General features: G+C 40.2%; 1 protein-coding gene across 3 annotated transcripts in view; it reads left to right on the top strand.

Annotated features, from left to right (window-relative positions):
* The window catches only part of LOC137600882 (intermembrane lipid transfer protein VPS13B-like), a 359,901-nt gene that overhangs the window by 67,713 nt on the left and 271,017 nt on the right, over positions 1-21,171 (top strand). For all 3 annotated transcript variants that reach the window (XM_068322736.1, XM_068322735.1, XM_068322737.1), the window contains exon 17: positions 6,159-6,343. In XM_068322736.1, coding sequence (XP_068178837.1) covers positions 6,159-6,343 — 185 coding nt within the window. The remainder of the gene's footprint in view (positions 1-6,158; positions 6,344-21,171) is intronic.

Genomic DNA, 21,171 nt, shown 5'->3' with positions numbered 1-21,171 from the left:
TTCAGTCTATTTCCCTCCAAAGAAGCTTAGGATATTAGGAAACAAGAGCAATGGAGGACTGTGTTGACTGTTTGCATTAGGGAGTATTTGTGTTGGTTAATTAAGGTAGGGGTCTGACAGTGAATGATTTGTAAAAACTTCAGATAACTTATCTCTTCTGCCAAGACGGTGGCTATCTATTTTATCTATCAGACAAATATGTCACCTCATAATGGATTACATTGGTGTTGCCATGGGCTCAGATAAGTCCAAGACAAGAGAAAGTAGCACTTTGTGATGCCAGTCAAAAGTGATTGACTGTCTTGTTGACTTTTTGTTTGACTGCCTTAAATATAGACTAAGTTATCTTTTTGAGTGTGTCCACCAGCTTTTAAGCTCAGGTTTTTTAGGTTATTGGAGTATCATCTTTCAGCTTACATGGAATTTCCCATTTAAATCCCATTAGAGACAAAAACCACCTGTGTCAGAGAAGGAGTGCTGTGCGTATCTCTTTGGAATCCACTGATGGACAATATGCCCCATATCTCTTGCCGACCTCCCGGCTCCCACAGCCGTCACTGTCATTGTGTTTTGGAAAGAATGAGGGAACAGACTTTAGGTACTATACAGGATATGAGTAATAAAAGACATTCTGGAAACTGTGCAGGTTCGCAGCTTGTATTCTGAGACACTGAGTAAACCATTAGGACCAGCTGCTCTGGTTGATATTCCCGCAATCCCGCAATCATGTAATGCTGATTTGAAAATTAAAAAGAATTTCCTGACCACATTTGGTGTATAGTTCAGACATATAAGTTTGCTTTACACTCTTGTTCCCAGCTGTACCCTGTGTCCTCTGTCAAAATATAGACACTTATGCCAGCATGCCATGATTTCAGGACATTACTGGACACCTCTGTATGTGCAGCACACACTTTCATTTATCTATTTGTTCTGATTATTCACACGACCAGCTGGTGTCTTCCATCATTTAGGCTGCACATATTTATTTCTGTGACAGTAAAAAGCATTAAATTATTAGTTTTTCCATTCCTTATATTCTACTGAAGCTTTTCAAAAGCTGAATTTTAATTCCCCCTCCCTTTGTTAGCTATTAATTCACCTGGACAATACTACATGTCACACATGCGTGTAGTCTATCCTTTTTCCTCTTTTCATCTGTTTTCCATTTTGGCTCAGTCTGTAGGACACATTCTTTCAGTGTTGCCTGCTGATCAGAAACTTGATTAATACCACTGACAGGTAAAGGGAATAACTGTGTTTATTGCTTTTCTGATAAATGTTCTTGAAAACCTAAAATTTGACTTTGTCTCATTCCGATGACTTTTGCGCCACTCCAGACCGGAAGGAAGAATCTCTTCTATGCAAGGGTATTTTACCCTTATGGCACTATTCCTTCCTCAGAAACTGATCAGGAATACACTGAATAATTAAGCAAACAGCCAAAAGTGTGGCCTAGCCTTCAGATGCCCAAGACCTCATCCTAATCAAATATTGAAAAGACTGGGCTGGCCCTTCAAGTACACTCACCTCTTGCTGTACATTGACCAGTCAGTTGTCTAACATTCAGCTTGCTTGAAACTGCAACAGAGCAGCTACTAAAGTGCTCTGTAATTTTTTTGCTAGTGGAAATGCAAATAATCAAGTGTCAGACTAAGTTGAGTAGGTACTACAAAGTAGAAGAATAACAGAAGTAATCTAAATTAATGCTGGGACCCAAGATGTCTCAGCAGAACACTGAATTGTTGGTACTCACGTGGCCATAAATACGCTCACTTTCTGCTCCTATGTGCCCATTTATTCTTCCCCTGTGTATACAAAAATAGCTTTTCATAAGTCCTTTAAATATTCATTATTAGGGAACACTAAGAGGTGACGATACTATTTCTGGTTGTTACATACTCCTGCCATTGACGACCTTCTTCATTGATTATTTGTGTTCCTTAGGTGCTTATATATTATTTACAGTGTTCAACTACATTCAAAAGTAACTGTGATTAAGGCATAAGGATAGCTGTGAGTCTATGTTATGGCAGTTGATGAAAGCAGACTTCTGACTGCCTTTTTATCTAATGAAGTACAGTAGTTTAAGTAGGTGGACAGACGAGAACATTCTTGTCAGATTGTCGAATACATGATGTGATTACACCTTTGCTTGTGTGATAGTGAATGTGTTTCAATGTACTGGTAGGTACGTAATATGCGTATTTTGATAAATATTTATTAAGGCTGGTACATGTCTGGATGTATTTGTGGTTGGGTGTCTGTGGATTTCTTTTCTTGTGTGTGGCCTCCGTAAAATAGAAATCACAGCCTAGAGCCCCAGCTGTATTTAGCTAAATATAGTCATGACCACAGTCAGACCAGACCAGGAAGCTGATTAGCCTGAGAACCAATGGTCTGAATGGATCTCAGCTATTATGATGCAAAAAAGGATTTTGAACAATCATGAAGGTGTCCGTCCGCAAGCCATTTAAATGGAATTTTATGCTAAGGTAGAGAATAATCAAAATTTTTTGTGAGGTTCCCCTGTAAAATCTACTTTCTGGTAGATTGCACTCAAACATTTTAATGGCTTAAAATAATTTGCCCTTGCTGCTTTATGTCTGTATCTGGGCATATACACGGAGGAAACAGTTGAGGCAAAGGCAGCTAGTATGGTAGTTAAGACTCTGACTCACACCCCCTGCATAAAGCCATGCCCTCTTTTACCCTATTTTGACAGGGACACTGGACAGAGAGACTTTGTGTCAGCCATCTAGCCAATTATTTGGCCGAACAGTTGCAATTCTGCCTACTTGCTTGTCCTAACCCGGGCGTAGCTCTTCGTCACTCAGTCGCGGTACTACCAGGGGACAGGTCGGGAAATGAAGCCTAATGTTGTTGAAATACACTAGAGGAAAGCATATTTCATTGGTTGAAATTGAAACACCTCATTTTTCATAGCTCCTGACTAATTTTGATTTCCTTTTAACATCCTGGTGGCCTCTGTGTTTTAATAAAAAAGTTATTGACTTATAGACCTACTGTGAGGTCAGAGACGGCTAGTTCAATCAGGCACTGAAGTTCAAGCCAAGGACCAGATTTCTTAAACTATGAGTCGGCATCCAAAATGGGCTGTGGGCCGGATTCTTGTAGGTCCCCCTATTTTAAAAGCAGAAATATATTTTAATGAGGTTTGCTCCCCTTACAGACCTGTTTTCTTATATGGATTCTGTACTTTGGCTGCACATTTGATTTGGTGAATTGCTTTATGTTTATACAGCATGTCTTTAGTTATGACACTCTTTAATGCAGTCATTACTATCGTTAACGCCACAGGTTTTACCTTGAGGACACTTCTGTTTCTGTTAAAGCACGTGGTAATACAGAAAAGAGTTGCTTGCCAGAAAGCTGTTTACCATGTTGCAGCAAGAAACAGTAACTGTGCCAGCTACTTAATGAAATCCGATGAGTGTCTGGCTGTCCTCACGTTCAACGTTCCTAAAACAGCCTAATGAGTTTCTGCTTCTCATTTAACTCCAAGATCCAAGTTGCTGTTTGCAGAGAATTGGGCATTATATAATAAAACAGGTGCATAATTAAAGTTTTAGACAACCACATGCACATGACAGCTCCCCTGAAATGCTATAAACACTTGAATAAGCCAACAAACTTTCATCCCTTGCCAGTCATCCTATTGAAGTGGCTTTGCAGGCACATTTGCTCTGCATGTGGTACATTGTTGTTGTTCGGTCCACTTCACTTTCCTTTGTTCACTAGCAACATCAAACTATGTGTACAAACGCAGGCATGAAAGCATTTGAATACGGAAAAACACTCATGAAAATCTCTTTGATTGATGTCTTGCTGTATAGCATGCAACAGTAGTGGCTTCTAATTGTGGAAGGGCACGGTTCACTGTGATGCCAAATGAAACATATGCTTCCAAGGAATTCAAAATGCACCCTATACGTGTGCTGTCAAGATAAACTCATTGACCCTGTCAGGTTTGAAGTTTTTCTGTCTCATTCCCTTTGATTTTCCTGTGGGTTTACATCTCTCTTTATCAAACACTCTCACTTTCAGTCTCCTAGTAGACCCCCCACAACAGCCCGCACTTAACAGTTGTGGGTCTGCCTGTGTGCAGCTAACAGCTCATGTCACCCTGCCGAACCACCCAGGAGGAGAATAAAGGGAAAAATAAAGAGACACAGAGAGATGGAGAGGGAGAGAAGCAAAGAAGTTAAACGATTGCAGAGCTGCTGAGCGGAGGGGGAGACCCTGTGACATATCCCACACTATGAACTAGGAGCAGACCAAAATGGATGTGTGATTAAATGAACTGTGATGCTCATTCCTGACACACCACAGCCATCCCTGGAATTAGTCACGGCTCTATTTTCACAGAATGTGCCGCTCAGTGTGCTACCATTACGATATGTAGTCAAGCAAGCATGTGTACACACAGGCATGCCCAAAAAAGTAGACTCGGGTCGAGGTAGGGGGCACTGCTAGTGTTCAAGAACTCAACTGAACAACCTTAGAGAAGAGAAGAAAGCAATATTAGAAGCAAACGTATATTTTGAAGTGTTTATTTCAGGCTCCTTGTGTGTCATTACAATGAAAGGAGACTCCCTTTAGCTCAGTGGAAGGTACATGTGGAAAGAAAGAGGGAGGTGTAAAGAACTGAGATCAGTATTTGTGATCAAGACAACTCTCAGGAGTGTTTTTGTGTATATTGCCTGACTGTGGTTTGTGTATGGTTGGTTGGAGCCATGACTTCACAGCCTGGATAGAAAACGAGCCCTGATTCAAGGATCTGAAGGACTGGGCGGGGGGGTAAGGTGTGAGTTGAGGTTAGGTCAAAGTTAGGGGGAGGCAGGAATTAGCAATGTTTAAAATTATGCTCTGGTGTGATTGTACACAAGGAAGGGAAGTGAAATGTCCTAACAACAATTGTTGTGTAGATCTCTGTGTGTCTATGTGTGTGTATGTGTCAGATGATAAATGAGAGCATGGTCCACTGAGGTCCTGACAGACAGGGGCCTGGAGGACTCCATGTGACTGGTCTGTTACCTCATCCCCCTGAACGCTCATCTCATCAGCTTGTCATACACATATACACATATACACACACACACACACACACACACACACACACACACACACACACACACACACACACACACACACACACTCACACACTCTCCCACTGCACACTTTTGGAGACAGATGAAATGTTAAATGCATAAAGATTCTTTTCAGGGTCAGGTTTCTGGGCTGTGCATCTCTTCACATAAATCATCATCACAGTTTTGATGGAGGGTAGAGAGGGGTTTGCGGTAAAGAGGGAAACTACACCTACATGCCAAGTAACTAAGTAAAGCTTGGCTTGGACTACGTACTTCTTCAATTTGCTTTTGGAATGCAGTTCTACCTATTTGGCCACTCATGTCTATCAGTGAGCTGGTTTATAGTGATTTGATTTGATGCATTCATGGAAGTCATGAACCATTTGTTTCCATTGGTTTATATTTCATAAAGTATATGTTGGTGCTAATGTGCAGCTCTCCATTCTTTCCTTATCCCCGTGACATAAAAGTGACAAGGGGCATATAGTCATCAGTATGTCTTTCTGTCTATTTGTCTTTCTGTTAGTTTGTCTGCCTGGCCATGCATTTGTCCATCTACCCATAATTATTTTTATGCAGTACTTCTCACAAATTATATGTTCAAGTTTCATCACATTTTACATTTATAAATATTTAGAATTTTCAACAGATTGGAAGATTGTTTTTTCCCATGCAGATTTCAATCTACAATTACTCTGAAGGGTGTCCATTTTGATCAAACTGTGCTTTCTAGCTCCACCCCACTTTACAATTTCATTGAAAATAACACCATTTTTATTTTGTTGCTACCATGAAAACATTGTTTTAGGTGACCCTAACCCTGAGAGGATGTCTTTTATCACAATCATATCAGTAAACTATTCTTGCTATGCCAATTGTTACACTTGAATTGACCATTAAAGTTATACTTATTGTTGTTTGGTTGTTCTACTTTTGTTATTTTGTTTTTCACGTTTCTTGTACTTCTTTTGACGGTCTGAGGTTATGTCTTTGTGAGATTATTCCTGTCTAACTCTGTTTTTGTCTCATGTCCCAACTTTTTAGGAGCAAAGGGTGTGGGATCCCCACCACTGAGTGTATCTTTGAACTTCCCCACTTCACTATCCAGGCCACAAGAGCCCAGAAGCTACTGTTGCAAGCGATAAGTCAGAGCTGGACCCACAGCATACCCAGCGGAGCCCCATTTATACTCAGTGAAAGCCTACTCAATGAAGTATACAAAGCTCCCGGTAAATAACACACTACTATGGACCACTGAAGTCAACTTAACATGACTTTTCTTTCACAGCAATTTCTCCATACACATTAATACTGCCTGAATGTAATTAAACTTTGACCCCTGAACAGCTACAGCAAAACAGAGACAGACAAGTTGTCGTTGCAATTCATAAGCATAAAATTGTAATATCTGTTTTGTGGCAACATTACATTTCTCTTCACTGACGTGGGCTGTTTTTTTCACCAAACATTTTCATCCAGGAGATCATAAACAAGTTGAGTACTGAAAGAAGAAGCAGGTGTATCAGAAAAGAGTGCAGGTTCTTTTTCAAATACACGTTTGTCTTTGCCTAGCATTGAAATTATCCAGGGATCATTTGGAAGTGGTCAAAGCTTGTAGTAATTTGACTCCCAAATAAAATGTTAATAGCTATATTGATTGTCCCAATACTAGTCAAGCTAATAGTAATGATACTACAGAGTATAGAGTCAAAACGGGCTGCAGTCCCTAAATCATGGGTGCAAGTAAATATAAAAATCTTAAAGGCAATGGAAACATGGACTTTCACACAAGAGCCTTTTATATAATGGTCATCTTGTCCTTTGCCCAGTGTGGGGCATTGGACATGCAGCCAAAAGCGAATTAACTCAGAAATGGTCTCACTCCTCATGTTTGACTCTTCTTCATGTCCGAGTACACCTTAATGGTCAAATAATAATTTTTGCCCCTTGTTAAAGAAAGGGAGGAGAGTCTGAATTCAATAAAACAGTAGCATTTCTCATGACGGTAGCATCTGGACAGTCCTCTGGAGGACCAGGGATTTTCCAACTCATTAGAATCATGTTGTTTGGTATGCAGTCAACATTCTCCCTCAGACAAGCCAGCCAAGCTACCTTTTTCACCGTTGTGTAGCCGCCAAAATTTATGAAAGTGGTCTCCCGTAGAGTGAAGTCAGATATTCCTCTTCTCTCACTCTGCATTTCTGTTGGAGTATGACTTGAATAGCAACATGGAGAAACATTTGCACATCTGGTCTGTGTGCTGGCAGGTTAAAAAAAGAGCACTGAGGAAAGACTGGGTTTAGAAAGCAGTAGAGTGAAGGGGAATAGGCGATGTGTTGTGTAAGTATGTTTTGTGGGGAAAATTCTCTTTAATAATTCCTATGATATAACCAGAGACGTTGAGAACTGTATCTGCTTTTGAAATTGTGGTGACACTCACAGGGCTTAAGGAAGATGTCAGCTGTCCCAACACCTCTCAATCTTTGGTCTGACAACTTAAGTGGAGAGGAAAAAATGGAAAGGGGGGAGATGTGAGAAGAACGATACTTTGTGGACTACAGCTGATCAGCCATAACATTATAACACCAACTGGTGTGGTGAATATCATATCATAATGGCATCATTCAATGGGTGGGCGCTACATTGACATTTTGCTGATGCATTGGAAACAAGAAAAAATGGACAGTTATTAGGATCTGATTGTGTTTTATGAGGACTAAATTGTGATGGCTCATTTGTCTCTGGGTTGTGCTGGAAAATTAGAAATATTCATGCCGGCCCCCTTGTAGTTCCTTCTTGTCAGATACTACAACACACCATTGGAGGTCTTGTGGAGTCCATGCCTGGACAAGAGCTGTGTTGGCTGCAAAAGGGGAACCTGCTCTCCACTAATATTAGATTGGTGGTTATAATGTTGTGGCTGATGGGTTAATGCTGTATTTCCTCGTCCTGCACACACAATCCAACCTTGCTACATTGTTTTGGTTCCTGTGGCCAATGTGGTTGTGTCCACACCGAAATGTTATGATAAGACCTTGTCGGCTGTTCTGCCCTGGCTCCTTGCCTTCCCACTAACTTCTGCATGAGTTTCATTTCGTTTACTGAGGCCAACCCAGTGTTTTCTCAATTCCATGACTCCAAATGTTTGCTGCAGCCAGTATTCTTTATTTTCCATCATTTCAGCTCATTTATGACAAAAATGGGGACCAAATATTATTGGCTGAAATTATGGGATTTTCATTGACTTCCATGCATTAAAAATGTTTAATCTTATCAGTGGCTGCTTATTGCTGGTAGTGTGACTTGCTGCAACTCTTAAAGCAGGAGTCTGTTTTTGTTCACCCAGTTCAGACCCTGGATCCATGTTTGGAGCTTTTTTTATAATTGCTCTCTCATCAGCCAGCAGCCATCATGGAATTGTAAGATTGAACCTCTCACATGGGCACCCACACACTGAATAGTGGCCATGGCAAACAATAAATGTTCACTTCTCAATATGTGTTTTTTCATTTCTTTAGGAATTCCTCCTCCCTTCTATCCTTTTGATGTTGCAGGGTTTTTCAATACTGAAAGGTGTTTCATATCGAGGTCTAGCTGATAACACAGATGGTCAGTGTCCTTCACAGGGGGGCCATTTGGGTAAAAGATTTAATTCCCTCTCCAAAGAATATGTCACTATTATGCAATGGGGTAAAACTCAAAAAAGCTTCAGTTTGAATTGTAATAGCAGAGAATATTCTTTAAAGTAATAAGACGTCTCTGATTAAGACAACAGTCAGAGACTTACAGTCGTCGTAGCTGACTAGATCACCAGTTTTAAGATTTGGAGTTATTGTACAGCTCATCATTGGCAGGTAGTGTATTAACCCAGCGAGAAGCATAATATATGCTGTGTCGCCAGTGCTTGGTCTACAGTATAAGCCAAAGACGATTGACTGAAATCAGAAAACAAACTGTAAAATCTTATTTTCCTTGAGATTCATAGTTGTCAATGTCTGCTTGCAGTATGACAGCTTTCTTTCACTCAACTGCCATAGAGAACTTGGCACAGCCATTACTTTTCTGTGGTGACGCTTTATTATAGCTTTTTTTCTTTTCTGCATTCCAGCATAGCTTACACTAGTGTTGTATTTTATTGGTGAGCTGTGCTACGAATGGTATGTCAGGCTTTATGTGTCTGGTGAAAACAGAGCGGTGGTCCATAGGGAGGTTCTTGTATAATTGCACATATATTAGTGTATGTGTTCTAACAGTATCTGCCTCCTTACTCTCAGGTCCGTCAGTTGGCAGTGAGTGCAACAACAACTCTGTTTAACAACAACAACTCTTTTTAACTCAGCTCTGCCTCCTACATTACTCTGACATTTGTTTTTCCATCTTTTCGATGCAGTTTTAATTTTGCTATATTTTATCTTTCCGCACTCTCATCCACCCAGTTTTGTTGCTGTTGTTGAATTATGGTTTCAGATCATATCACTTTTCTCACATTTACCCTTTACACTCATTTTGTTTTTTTAGTCCTCTCCCCCTGTGATTGTCAACAGCCAGTTTCTATTACATGTACTTTGCTTATACTTCCAGCATGTTTTTGTGGTTTGCAGTAGCAGCCATACTGGTAAGAACAGTGCCAGTAGTGGAGAGGAGCCAGTAATTCCTGCCCACCACTGCTTCTGGCCACTGCTAACCTCAGATTCAGCGACACACATGGACTACAATGACCTCCCACACACTACTGTATATATTTGTGTGTGAGCATTTGTGTGCTTTATACTTAGCTGTGTTTTATTTTTGAGTACTGTGATATGTGTGTGTGTGTGTGTGTATATATATATATATATATATATATATATATATATATGTATGTATATATGTGTGTGTGTGTGTGTGTGTGTGTGTGTGTGTGTGTGTGTGTGTGTGTGTGTGTGTTTGTCTGACTAGGTTAACTGAAGGAAGTAGAGCAGACTCTGAACAGTACCATTAAATGTATTTAATGCATGTAGCACTGCAGAACCTGACCTAAGTTTGGTCCTTAAGTCTTCTTCCCTGTTTTGTTATTTAGAAAGACAAAATATCACAATAATTTATGAATTTCCACTAGCTTCAACGCTGCTGCCACAGCTGGTTCTCTGGCCACACAGCTTTGTGGTCTGGACTAAAACAAGGGTGGGTCGGTGCATGGGGGTCTGGTAGAAGTTGGTTGGTGGTGGTTACCAGACTTGCTCTAGATGATTACTGGGTGATATATGAGCTGTGACATAATTTGAGCATGACAGACATAAGGGTAAACAATAGGGAAAGAGGAAGAGAGAGTGAGGAATATGAGCTGAATGAAAATCAAAAAGAGAAAGATAATGAAATTTGAAGAGAAAGCACATAAAGAGATTGAGAGTGAGGCATGGACCGTATATAACCGGCCATTTGTTTCCATAATTGAACCCAGCTTAACAGTTAATTAAGTGTCAGGTTAGACACACACACACACACACACACACACACACACACACACACACACACACACACACACACACACACACACACACACACACACACACACACACACACACACACACACACACACACACACACACACACACATACACACACATAGATGCCCACCCCCAGCATTCACAGCTCTTATATGTTCTCACAAAAAAACTCACAACACAGCATCCCATTTAAGGCAAATGACAGCAAGAATATTTGGACACAGGGAGGCTATGCGCTCACCACATAGTGACTAGAAGCATGTTGATAATAATAGCCCAGGATGCATGCTCTCACTTATAACAGTATCATTAATAAAACAGTCTTGTTTTTACAAGTTTCCCGAGCACATTCAATGGGGGATGGTCTGGCAGGGAAAAAATAGAAAAATACAGACTATTCAAGGATATGTCAGGGAGACTTGTTTTAACTTTCCTTCACACTGATATTTCCCTGGAAACAAATGTGATCTCTTAGAAGACAACGTCAACAACAGTTTTTACGCGTTTCTGCACTGCATGAAAAAGGCTGCTCCTGTCATGGCCAGCAGTTCACATCCCTGTGATCTGACTGCCTTCAGGAGCATGGGTCAGACGCAAATCCCCCTGTGACGCTGTGGCATAATAAGTGTTGGTAATTGCTCTGTGTTATTGGAGGGAAAAAGTGTCCATTATAATATCACTGTATATCTTCTGTGAGATAATATTTGGTATGCTTTGTATTTAATGTTGTCTTCTCCCATTTATTTGTTCTCCCTCCTTTTCACCCCCCCCCCCCCAGTGTTTCACTCTCATTTGCTATTTATGCAGCTATTCATAGCAATACTCTTGGCTATTAGACTAAACATATGAGATTGTTCTCTACTTTCCACTGGTTTCCACTGTGGAGATGTTGTTTGGCATGGCTTTTTTTTTTACTCACAATCGTAATGTCTCCTATCTATTCATCAAGACATACCAAAGGAACATGTAGTTTTGCCTTGTCATAATGGTCCCACACACCCATGCACATTATTTTGATAGCCTTGTTCCACTGTCACACAATGAAAATGTAAGAATGAGGGGCATAAACCTTTCATGGTCTGCCTTTGTCAGAAATGTCAGGCAAAAGGATGGGAAGCATAATGAAAACCCTGAGATGTCTGTTGTTACGTGGCCTGGCCCCTCAATCAAGTACCCATACTTCTTTGAAGAAGTAACCTATTGGTTTGAGAGAAATTTCTGCCTGTCTACTTGTCTGCTTCACGGATTGACATCGGGGCAGGAAGAAAGCAGGAGGGAAATGAAGAAAAAGGAGTTTTTCATCCATATGCAACCTTATTTCTGACATTAAAAACACGTTGTGTCAGCATCAGAAAACCAATAAATAAATCTTGGATGGAATTTGAGACGGCTCTTGTCAGTGAAAACTTCAATGATCCACAGACTTCCCTTGCTCCACTCCAGGCAGATGGTAATGATGTTTTAAGTCAATCCAGACTTAGGCCTTTCTCTTTTCTTTTGTGTTCCCGCTGTTCTCTGCTGTTTGTCTGTTGCGTACTTCACTCCAGAGCTAATGAGAGAAACCAGTGAATTCAATGCAAAACAGAAGTTTGTTTTTGGCTGTTGTCTCACAATCGGACATCAGTTTACATGGATATTTATAGTATGTTAAATGGGATGATAGGAACATAAAGTGCCTGAGGTCTGCTCTTTTGTCAAACAACATTGAAAGTTGACTTGAAATTTTCACCAACAATGGTTTGCATATGCAGGCAGAGATAAAAAACAAAACAAAACAAAAGAACATATGCACAGACAGTCATCAAAGGACATAAGGCGTGTCATTTTCCACCATGATTCTATATCCATCATTCCCACTTTTCTTCACACTGTCTGCTGGCTTCTGACAAGAGATGATATTTAAAAGAAATCAGAAGTCAGCTGAAGTGTGCCAAGGATTTTTGCTCCCCATTTGTTTGAATAGTAGCCCACTTTTCTGTCATGGGTAATAAGATGTGATTCCAGACATGGATGATCCCAGTACAGGATCTAGAAGCCATACTTTCATGTAGAACTTTGAATTTTTGTTCTCAGAAATTAATCATTGATGATTTATCAAAGGCGTCTTTCCACTTACCACTAAATCCACTGTAGAAATGGAGCAGTGCGGAACTTAAATAGGTGGATGTTCTCAGAGAACTGGTTGGTGGTTGCATTTAGTTTGCTGGCTAAGTTCAGGAAGAGCTGAAAATTTTTTAGATACAAGTTTTCATCAGTGGGAGCTTGATCTCTCTACTCCCAAAGTAAGTTTTGAATAGACATTTGGAATGTGGTTAAGAATTGGCTTATTAAAGCTTAATACCGTCCTGTTATGTGTCATAAGTGAGCAATGCATTTAACAAACATTTGAAAAATTGAAGTCAGGGAGTATTTTTGCAATAAGATATGAATAGTTGGATGGTGTTTTACATACATGGCTCTGAATTTAAAATTAAGATGTATGAGGAAATTTAATAAATTAATGAAACAACCATTCATAAATTAACAAATTAACAAAGTCTGAGAAAAGGGGACCAAATAAAATCCTTTCCCATAAAATTGTTTAAAAACGAATATGCTGAAGAATATGATTCATGAGGGCGACATTAAATGATACAGTAGAATGAAAGCTAATTTCAGAGTAATCGAGTGGATTGATGACATAGACATTTAAAATGTTAACATGCACAGAAAACAAAGCATCATAACCAAGATTTAAAACAAACATGCGCTGTAAGTAGCATCAGTGTTAATGTATTCACAGAAGACATCTTGAAAAGCCCTGAATCAAGTCAGCCCCAAATAAATCTGTTTGTTTTTATGTCATCTGGTAATGCGTGCCGAGCCGACTCCCTGCTGTTAGCCAACCATTCCATCTGAGGCTAATGGCTAATGTCGACTGAGCACATAACTTCATGTCAGAAGGACATAAATTTCCACTGTTTCAACTCCCATTGAAGTGCCTGAGCGACACTGAAACCATAGTCTCGTCTTGGCTGACACCACACGCAGTCACAGTTGGCCACTGCAAAACTGAGACATGAATTTTAATCACGGTGGATTATTGATGAACAAGTTGTCTTTCTTTCGCCTCTTTGATTGTCTTCTTTAAGAAAAGGAGAGAAAAATTTGAGAAAATGAAGCAGCACACGTTATGTAGTCACAGGGATCCTCAGAATCAGTGAAGTAATCCAGAGTAACATTTCGGTGATGGAAGCGCTGGTTTAGTGTCATTAGCTGTGGTCTGTAGTTTTGGGCATCTCCCTCATGGTAGAACCTTACTGGCATTCAATCCTGGTTGCTACTTCAAAGCCAGGAGGCCCTTGTTTCATTTGCTAACAAAATTGGACAGGGCAGCATTAGACGAAGGATATGGGAGATTGAGAGGCAGGCCCTCTCATCCAGAACTGTGTTTTAATGGCCTATCTCACCACCAGCTAATAGGCTCCTTATAAACTTCCGTGTGGCATTCCTTTATGTCCCAACACATAACACATAACACATGCTTCTCTATCACTTTTTAATTCTTTTTTTAAACTCTCCATTTTTCATTTTTTAAAAATAAACCTGTAACTCACAGTTTTGTGTTGCACACCTACCACTGTTACCATCTTTTAACCCTCACCACCTAGATCCATTAGAGTTGTCCAAATTGCTTCCGCCTGAAGACTCCTTAATTGCAGTAATTCGGTGGCAGAGAGAACCAAATTTTTTAGTGTTCAGGGAACATGTGTCACTGCTTTAGAGGAAAGACGGAAAGGCAGGCACCTGGAGGGGATGCAATCATGGAAATTATACCCCCAGCCTCTGCTACCATCAGCACTTACAGCCTATCACTGTCTTTATACCATGACCCTTATATGCAGGGGGTGCCACTCACATACACCATCACTGAACCATCTACTCATGTTCTGGAAACAGCTTGTCTGGCCTGCCTCACAGGTAAAAGTGTTTCTGTGTATGCAGACGTTTGTTTTACTTATATCACTGTCTTCTGTCTGTCCACATTCAACTCCATTGTCAGGGTGTTTTAATCTTGTCCCCTTCTTGCCTCTGAACAACTGAGCCTTTTAAGGTTTTTTATTTAATGTCACAGAAAATGCCATCTTTAGAGAGCATGATGGTCCTATTAACTGTTGTCAAATGATTACCTGTGGAATGATCCAAAGCATTGTTTTTGAATTTTTGACCATACTTCCACTTGTTGTCCCTGAATCAGCTTGTTTGAATTTGATTTGTGTACATGCATTCATACTTGTATTCCTTTGAGGGTATGTCCATCCAAGTTAGCAAATTGTCACATTTTTTAAACTGTGTTTGACACCATGTTCAAGCTTTTTTGGAATCTGAGTTGCACTAGAATAGAATATTTGTGCTCCATCTTAAAAGCAAAATGCTTTTGCTATGTGACAGGTAAATATGTTTGGCCATTTTTAGGTAAAAAGTACTAAATCCATTCATGACACACAGGTGTCGAGGGATTGATTTTAAATATTTGATACACTCTAAAGTTACTTTCAAGACTAATTAATGTTTCCACTCTCCTAAGAAATACCTTCTCCAGGAATATGAAATTTCTTTGAAAGTAAGGGTCTCCATATCAGACAAGTATTTGCCTACTACCAAAGCTGCTTCATCTTCTGCTTCAACTGCAGAACAAACTGCTACTGGTGTACCTTTTCTGTTTTCTTGTCCCATTCTCTCAGCATGTGTCTGTATTTTTGCTGCATGTCAGTACTGGGCTTGGTGCCAGCAGACCTCCTGCTCCTACTTACTGGTTCGACTTCAGCCCTTTCTGACTTAGAAGAGACAGTTATTGTTTCTGCATCAGCACTTAATGGCTCAGCTGGCTGCTTTCAGTCCACCCAACTTGTCTATGTCTACCTCTTTTTCTGTCAGGCCTCTAGCTGCTGTTGGCCGATTGCCAGACTTGGACGTTTTAGTTCTGAAGGTCTAAGTCTGTCTTTTTCTTGTCCTTTATGGCAATAAATCATATGCAGATTTTTTTCCGCTCATTGTTGAAACGCTTGAATCATGACCTTAAGGTGTTTCTGAGAAGGGAGAAACAAATCTTCAACCAACCAGCCAACCAACCAACCAACCAATGCATGCCACTTGTTGCCATGCTCTAAACCTAACAGGCAGATTGTCATTTTGAAGCAAACGTTTAAATCATTCTTTTCCATTTCCACGCATTTTGTAGTAAAGAGTTTTAACATAATTTAAAAGTTTAGAGTACAATAACAGCCATCGAGGAAATCCTAACAAAAGCTATACATGTACCGGTATATAACTTAAGAAGGGTAGCTGTGGTGGTGCAGATTATTATTATTTTTTCCGAAAACAGTAAGTAAAAATGCAGGAATTTTAATGTAGCTTCCAACCACAATGGTGTAAGTGAAAAATTATTCAAATATTAATTGAATGTCTTCATGACATTCAACCATATATCAGATATGGATTGTTCTTAGGCCTCACACTAAGAACGTTCTAATTCAACTCCTCTGTAAACTCAATAATTTGTTGTAACATTTAACTTTTCCCATATCAATGTCCCAGCTAATTCAATTCAAGTATCATAAAGGAATTGCATTTTCTTTCTGAATTAATATTGTAGTATTATCTTAGTCTAGACTAAGCACAGCGCTCCTCTATTTCAAATGTAGTTTCAGCTGCTCTAACATGATAGGCATACAACTTTCCCATACCATTCCTCAAAGCAGTGAGAGCAGGACATGTTGGAATGTGTAAAACATGGCTTTTAAGTTTGCAGATGTCCTGTGCACACACATCCACCCACAGACATGTGCATGTTGAACTATTGAGGTATGCAGAAGAAAAAATCAGCGTCCACATCCCACACTACCCCTCCATTGATGCGTGCTTTCTCCTTTTGTCATTTCTTTTTCTTACTTCAGTATTTCTTTATTGGCTCTCCATCTTTCCTTCCCTCTGAATTTTCCACGCTCTCTCAGGACTTTGCACCAGCTGCCCATAGTTGCCCTAACAGTGTTTGATGGAGTGCCGTAGCCTCTGGCCTTTAGCTGTGTGTTTATGTACTTCTTGCACCTGCCCATGATAGAAGAGTAACAGCACCACATGCACACGCACACGCACACACACACACACACACACACACACACACACACACACACACACACACACACACGCACACGCACACGCACAGACACGCACAACACTTACTCACACATGAAACACACATCTCACACATATATAAGACACAAAAATGCATCTAGCAAACATAAACCAAAGTGAATACCACTGTCAATAAACTACCAACCACTGTGCTTTTCCTCTTCCTGTATACCCACTTTTTTATAGTCTAACAGCTGTACAAATCATTGTCCAGACACCCCCCCCCCCACCCCCACCCCCCACACCACCCCAGCAGGTGCATGGTGCCCATTTGGACATCTATTTGGGTAAAGGGGGGTATGGTTTAGTGATACTTCTAACGCATAGAGGATATGACCCTCGTCATGATCCAGACTGACTTGCTCTCTCAACGTCTCCAGATTTTCCAGAAATAATGAAGCACTTAAAGTAATAGTCAGTGTCCGTGGAGGCCCGCACCTTACTGGTGCAATAACTATTACCTCAGTAAGGTGACTGGTTTGACATCCATTCTCTATCATAAACTGTTCTTTTATTATCAGGATATCATGTGTTTTCAGGTTCACATAGTCTCAACAGTAGAGCCAAATTTATAATCAAACTCTGCACAGAAAATACTGTATATGTAGACTGTTGTTCCAAGGAAAAAAAGCCATGTTATGTGCAATTCCTTTGTCATTCTTCATCTTTCTCTGAATGTCATCAAATAACAACCTGTTTTTTATTGGTGGCCATGTGCTTCTCTAATAATGGTCGCTATAGCAACCTCTGTTCCCTGATTTCATCTTTGAAATGAAACCGTCTTTGGTTAAACAAGACCTGACAACTTCTAATTTCATCTAAAATCTTGAGACATTTGATTTGATTACATTTCTGAAGCAATGCAAAATGGCATTGTGTTTGAGTACACCATGAAAATCTGTCATGACTTTATTTTCTCTAAACACACTTGGTAACACAAGGATGGGAAAGAGTCAAAACTTCCATTATCTTCATGACCAGTAATAATAAAACCTATGACAAGTAATACCAGTTTCCTAAAAATTATATCGATGTACAGTGCATAGCAATAATGAGTACACCCTCTTTGAAAAGTAACATTTCATACAATATGACAAGGAACACAAAAATGTATTTCCAAAATGTTCACAGACTAGGTTAAACACAGGATCTGTTGAGCTTTTAAACTTAAAACTAAGGTTAATAATATAATTTAAGTTGTTTTTTTTCCATTTTAGTAAAATTAGTGTGGTGCAGAAATGAGTACACCCCACAACAAACACAACTAAATCCAATACATTTAGGACTTTGTATGGCCTCCATTACTTGCAATGACAGGCCCAAGTCTTCTTGGCATAGAGCGCACAAGTTGACAACATTTGGCCACATCAATCTTTCTCCATTCTTCAAGGATGACCTCTTTTAGAGCCTGGATGTTGGATGGAGAGTGATGTTCAACCTGCCTCTTTAGTATTCCCCACAGATGCTCTACAGGGTTCAGATCAGGTGACATACTTGGCCATGGAATCACTCTTACCCTGGTCTTCTTCAGAAAGTCAGCAGTGGCCTTAGATGTGAGTTTTGATGTGATGGAATCATCTTAGCCTTCAGTATAGAGCAGTGCATTTGAGAATTCATGATGCCATCAATGAAAAAGAGTTCTGCAACACCCGCAGCACTCATGCAACCCCACATAAGAACACTACCCCTCCATGTTTCACAGTGGGCACCATGCACTTTTCCTTGCACTCCTCACCCTTGCGACGCCAGGCCGTTTTGAAGCCATCAGTTCCAAAAAGATTGATTTTGGTCTCATCACTCCAGAGTATAGAGTCCCAGTAGCCTTCTTCCTTTTCAGCATGGGCCCTGGCAAACTCTAGGTGGGCTTTTTTGTGACTTGGCTTTAGGAGAGGCTTCCTTCGGGTACGACACCCATGCATGCCATTCCCGCTGCACTGTATGGCGTATTGTGTCACGTGATACAGTCACTCCAATTTCCGCCTCTACCTCCTTAGCCAACTGTTGTGCACTTGCATGCCGATTGTCCTCAACTTTTCTCATCACAAGACGCTCCTGCCTGGGTGTAAATTTTCTTAGCCGGCCTGTATGTCTCTGTACTTTGGTTGCGGTTCCAGCTCTCTTGAACTTTGGATCACTTTTGGGCCGTGTTCTTACCAATAAGTAAGGCTTTACTGATCTTCTTGTAGCCCTCACCTCTCTTGTGTAAAGCAATAATCCACTTTCTCAGATCCAGATACATTTCCTTGCCATGTGGTGCCATTGCTGACAGCAGGAAATGGGAAAGGGTGGTTTGCTTTAGGTAACAGCCTTTTGTAGCCAACTGCCTAATGAACACATTCTAATATCTAGAGTATCGAGTAGCTAGACTCACCTGTAGTTAATTGATTGTTCAGGTCCACATTGGAAGCCTGAAAGATTGCTTTACTCAGAGACCTTGTGCAGCACACTAATTTTACTAAAACGGAAAAAAAACAACTTTAGTTTTATTATTAACCTTAATTTCAAGTTCAAAAGCTCAACAGATCCTGTGTTTAACTTAGTCTGTGAACATTTTGGAAATACATTTTTGTGTTCCTTGTCATATTGTATGAAATGTTGATTTTCAAAGAGGGTGTACTCATTATTGCTGCGCACTGTATATTAGTTCAACATACCTTCAACATAGCAGATCTAATGCTTTCTTGGATTACAGGATGAAATAATTTTCATACCCCAGTTCCACACTTCATATTTAACACAGATAGAGGACGTTGATAGAGAAGCGGGTAACCAAAGCCACAAACACACGGAAAACTTCTGTATGACCTACAGAAGTATTAAGTAGCAGGAAGGGAGACAGAGGGAGGGTTATTAACGTTCCCATCTTCCATATGGGCTGATAGAGGGCCTCTCAGACAGCAGGTGAAGAGGTTGCTGGGTAATTTGTCTGGAAGAGGGAGAGGAGGGAAGTCAGTGGTTAGGGATTTTAGCAATTGCCAGTAATTCCCTTGGTTAAATGTGCTGTGTGTGTGTCTGTACATGAATCCAGCCTGTATCAACATTGCCTGCTGTTTTGCATTAAAACTACCATTTAACTAAGATTATTGTGATAAAGTACTGCAAACAGAAATCTGCTAAGTTTGGTGTAAAGCAGTCTCCCAAAGTTAACTGTGTTCATAGCGTACAGCTTTTTGGATTTAAATGTGACAAGTGGGGAACGCAATAAACGAGGCAGCGAGAATTGAGCCAGAAAGCAGGTGAAAAAGTTGTGTAATGAGAAAAATGAGAAGAAAAGTCAGAGAGGAAGAAGATGGAGATGAAATGACAGGCGTTATATGTCTTGAAGGGATTTTTCTTAATAGCTTCAGGAGCTGTGACCAAATAATAGCTTGCTGTGCTTTCATTGCCTCTCTGCTCGTCTGTGCCATAATAATAAAGACCTTTCTTACTTCGTGGTGTGCATTAAAGTCCTCCTATCCAGTCTTCTTCCTCTGAATTCAAACCCTTTCTATGTCTTGCTGTGTAAATGTTACTTTTCTTTTTTGTCTCTGCTGTTTGCTCTAACTTGACAGATAAAGCCACACAGAGTTGTAAAGTCACTCACAAAGTGCTACTTGTAGGAAATTAAGTGCAATCACTGTAAGAGGGGATTACTCTGGGAAGTAAAGCCTTATTGGAACAGGTGATGTAAGAATTTAATGTGATTCCCCAGGACAGTTCCAGCTCACTGGAAGAATGTAGCTTGTGATGGATGGATCCTCCTCTCCTCTCTCAACAGGCGGTTTGACACACAACTCCCTAAACTCCACGGTATCATTTAGCCAGCCAGCTTTTTCTCCCTCCTCCTCCTGTTATGTGTTTGAAATAGCCTCTCATCATAAAAATAACATTGACATATCCTAATGGCAAGTGTGTAATCCTTACCACAGTGCAAACTCTTTCATTTTGGAAAGATGGCAGACAGAAGGTTCTTCCACACGAGGCTGCCATTAAGAGAAATAATCATAGAGGGAAGAGCACTTGAGATTTCTGTGATGTAATGCTTGTGTGAGGTGAGTTGTAGTTGACACTAAGCTGGATACTAGTGTGACCGAATTAGATTTTGTTTTGGAAATCCATGTAATTTATATTGCCTGTTACTCATATTTACATCCCGCGAAGCGGTGATGTATTGTAATTGTCAGTGTTTGCGTGTTATTTTGTCCTTCCGTCCACCAAATATCTTGAGAACTTTTGAAGATAGAAAGTTGAAAGAAAAAGCACTCAGGCGGCAGAGGGGATGAAAGTGAGATGGTGACCTTGACCTTGAGAAAACTAGAATAAGGTCAAATTTCAAACTTTGTACGTTTTTTTGCACATATCTCAGGAACCGGATAAGATAGAAAGACGAGACCAAAGGCCTTATATTCAGGGAGGCA

This window comes from Antennarius striatus, chromosome 9 (genome assembly GCF_040054535.1).
Source record: "Antennarius striatus isolate MH-2024 chromosome 9, ASM4005453v1, whole genome shotgun sequence".
Lineage (NCBI taxonomy): Eukaryota > Metazoa > Chordata > Actinopteri > Lophiiformes > Antennariidae > Antennarius > Antennarius striatus.
This window is presented reverse-complemented; position numbering and strand designations above follow the sequence as displayed.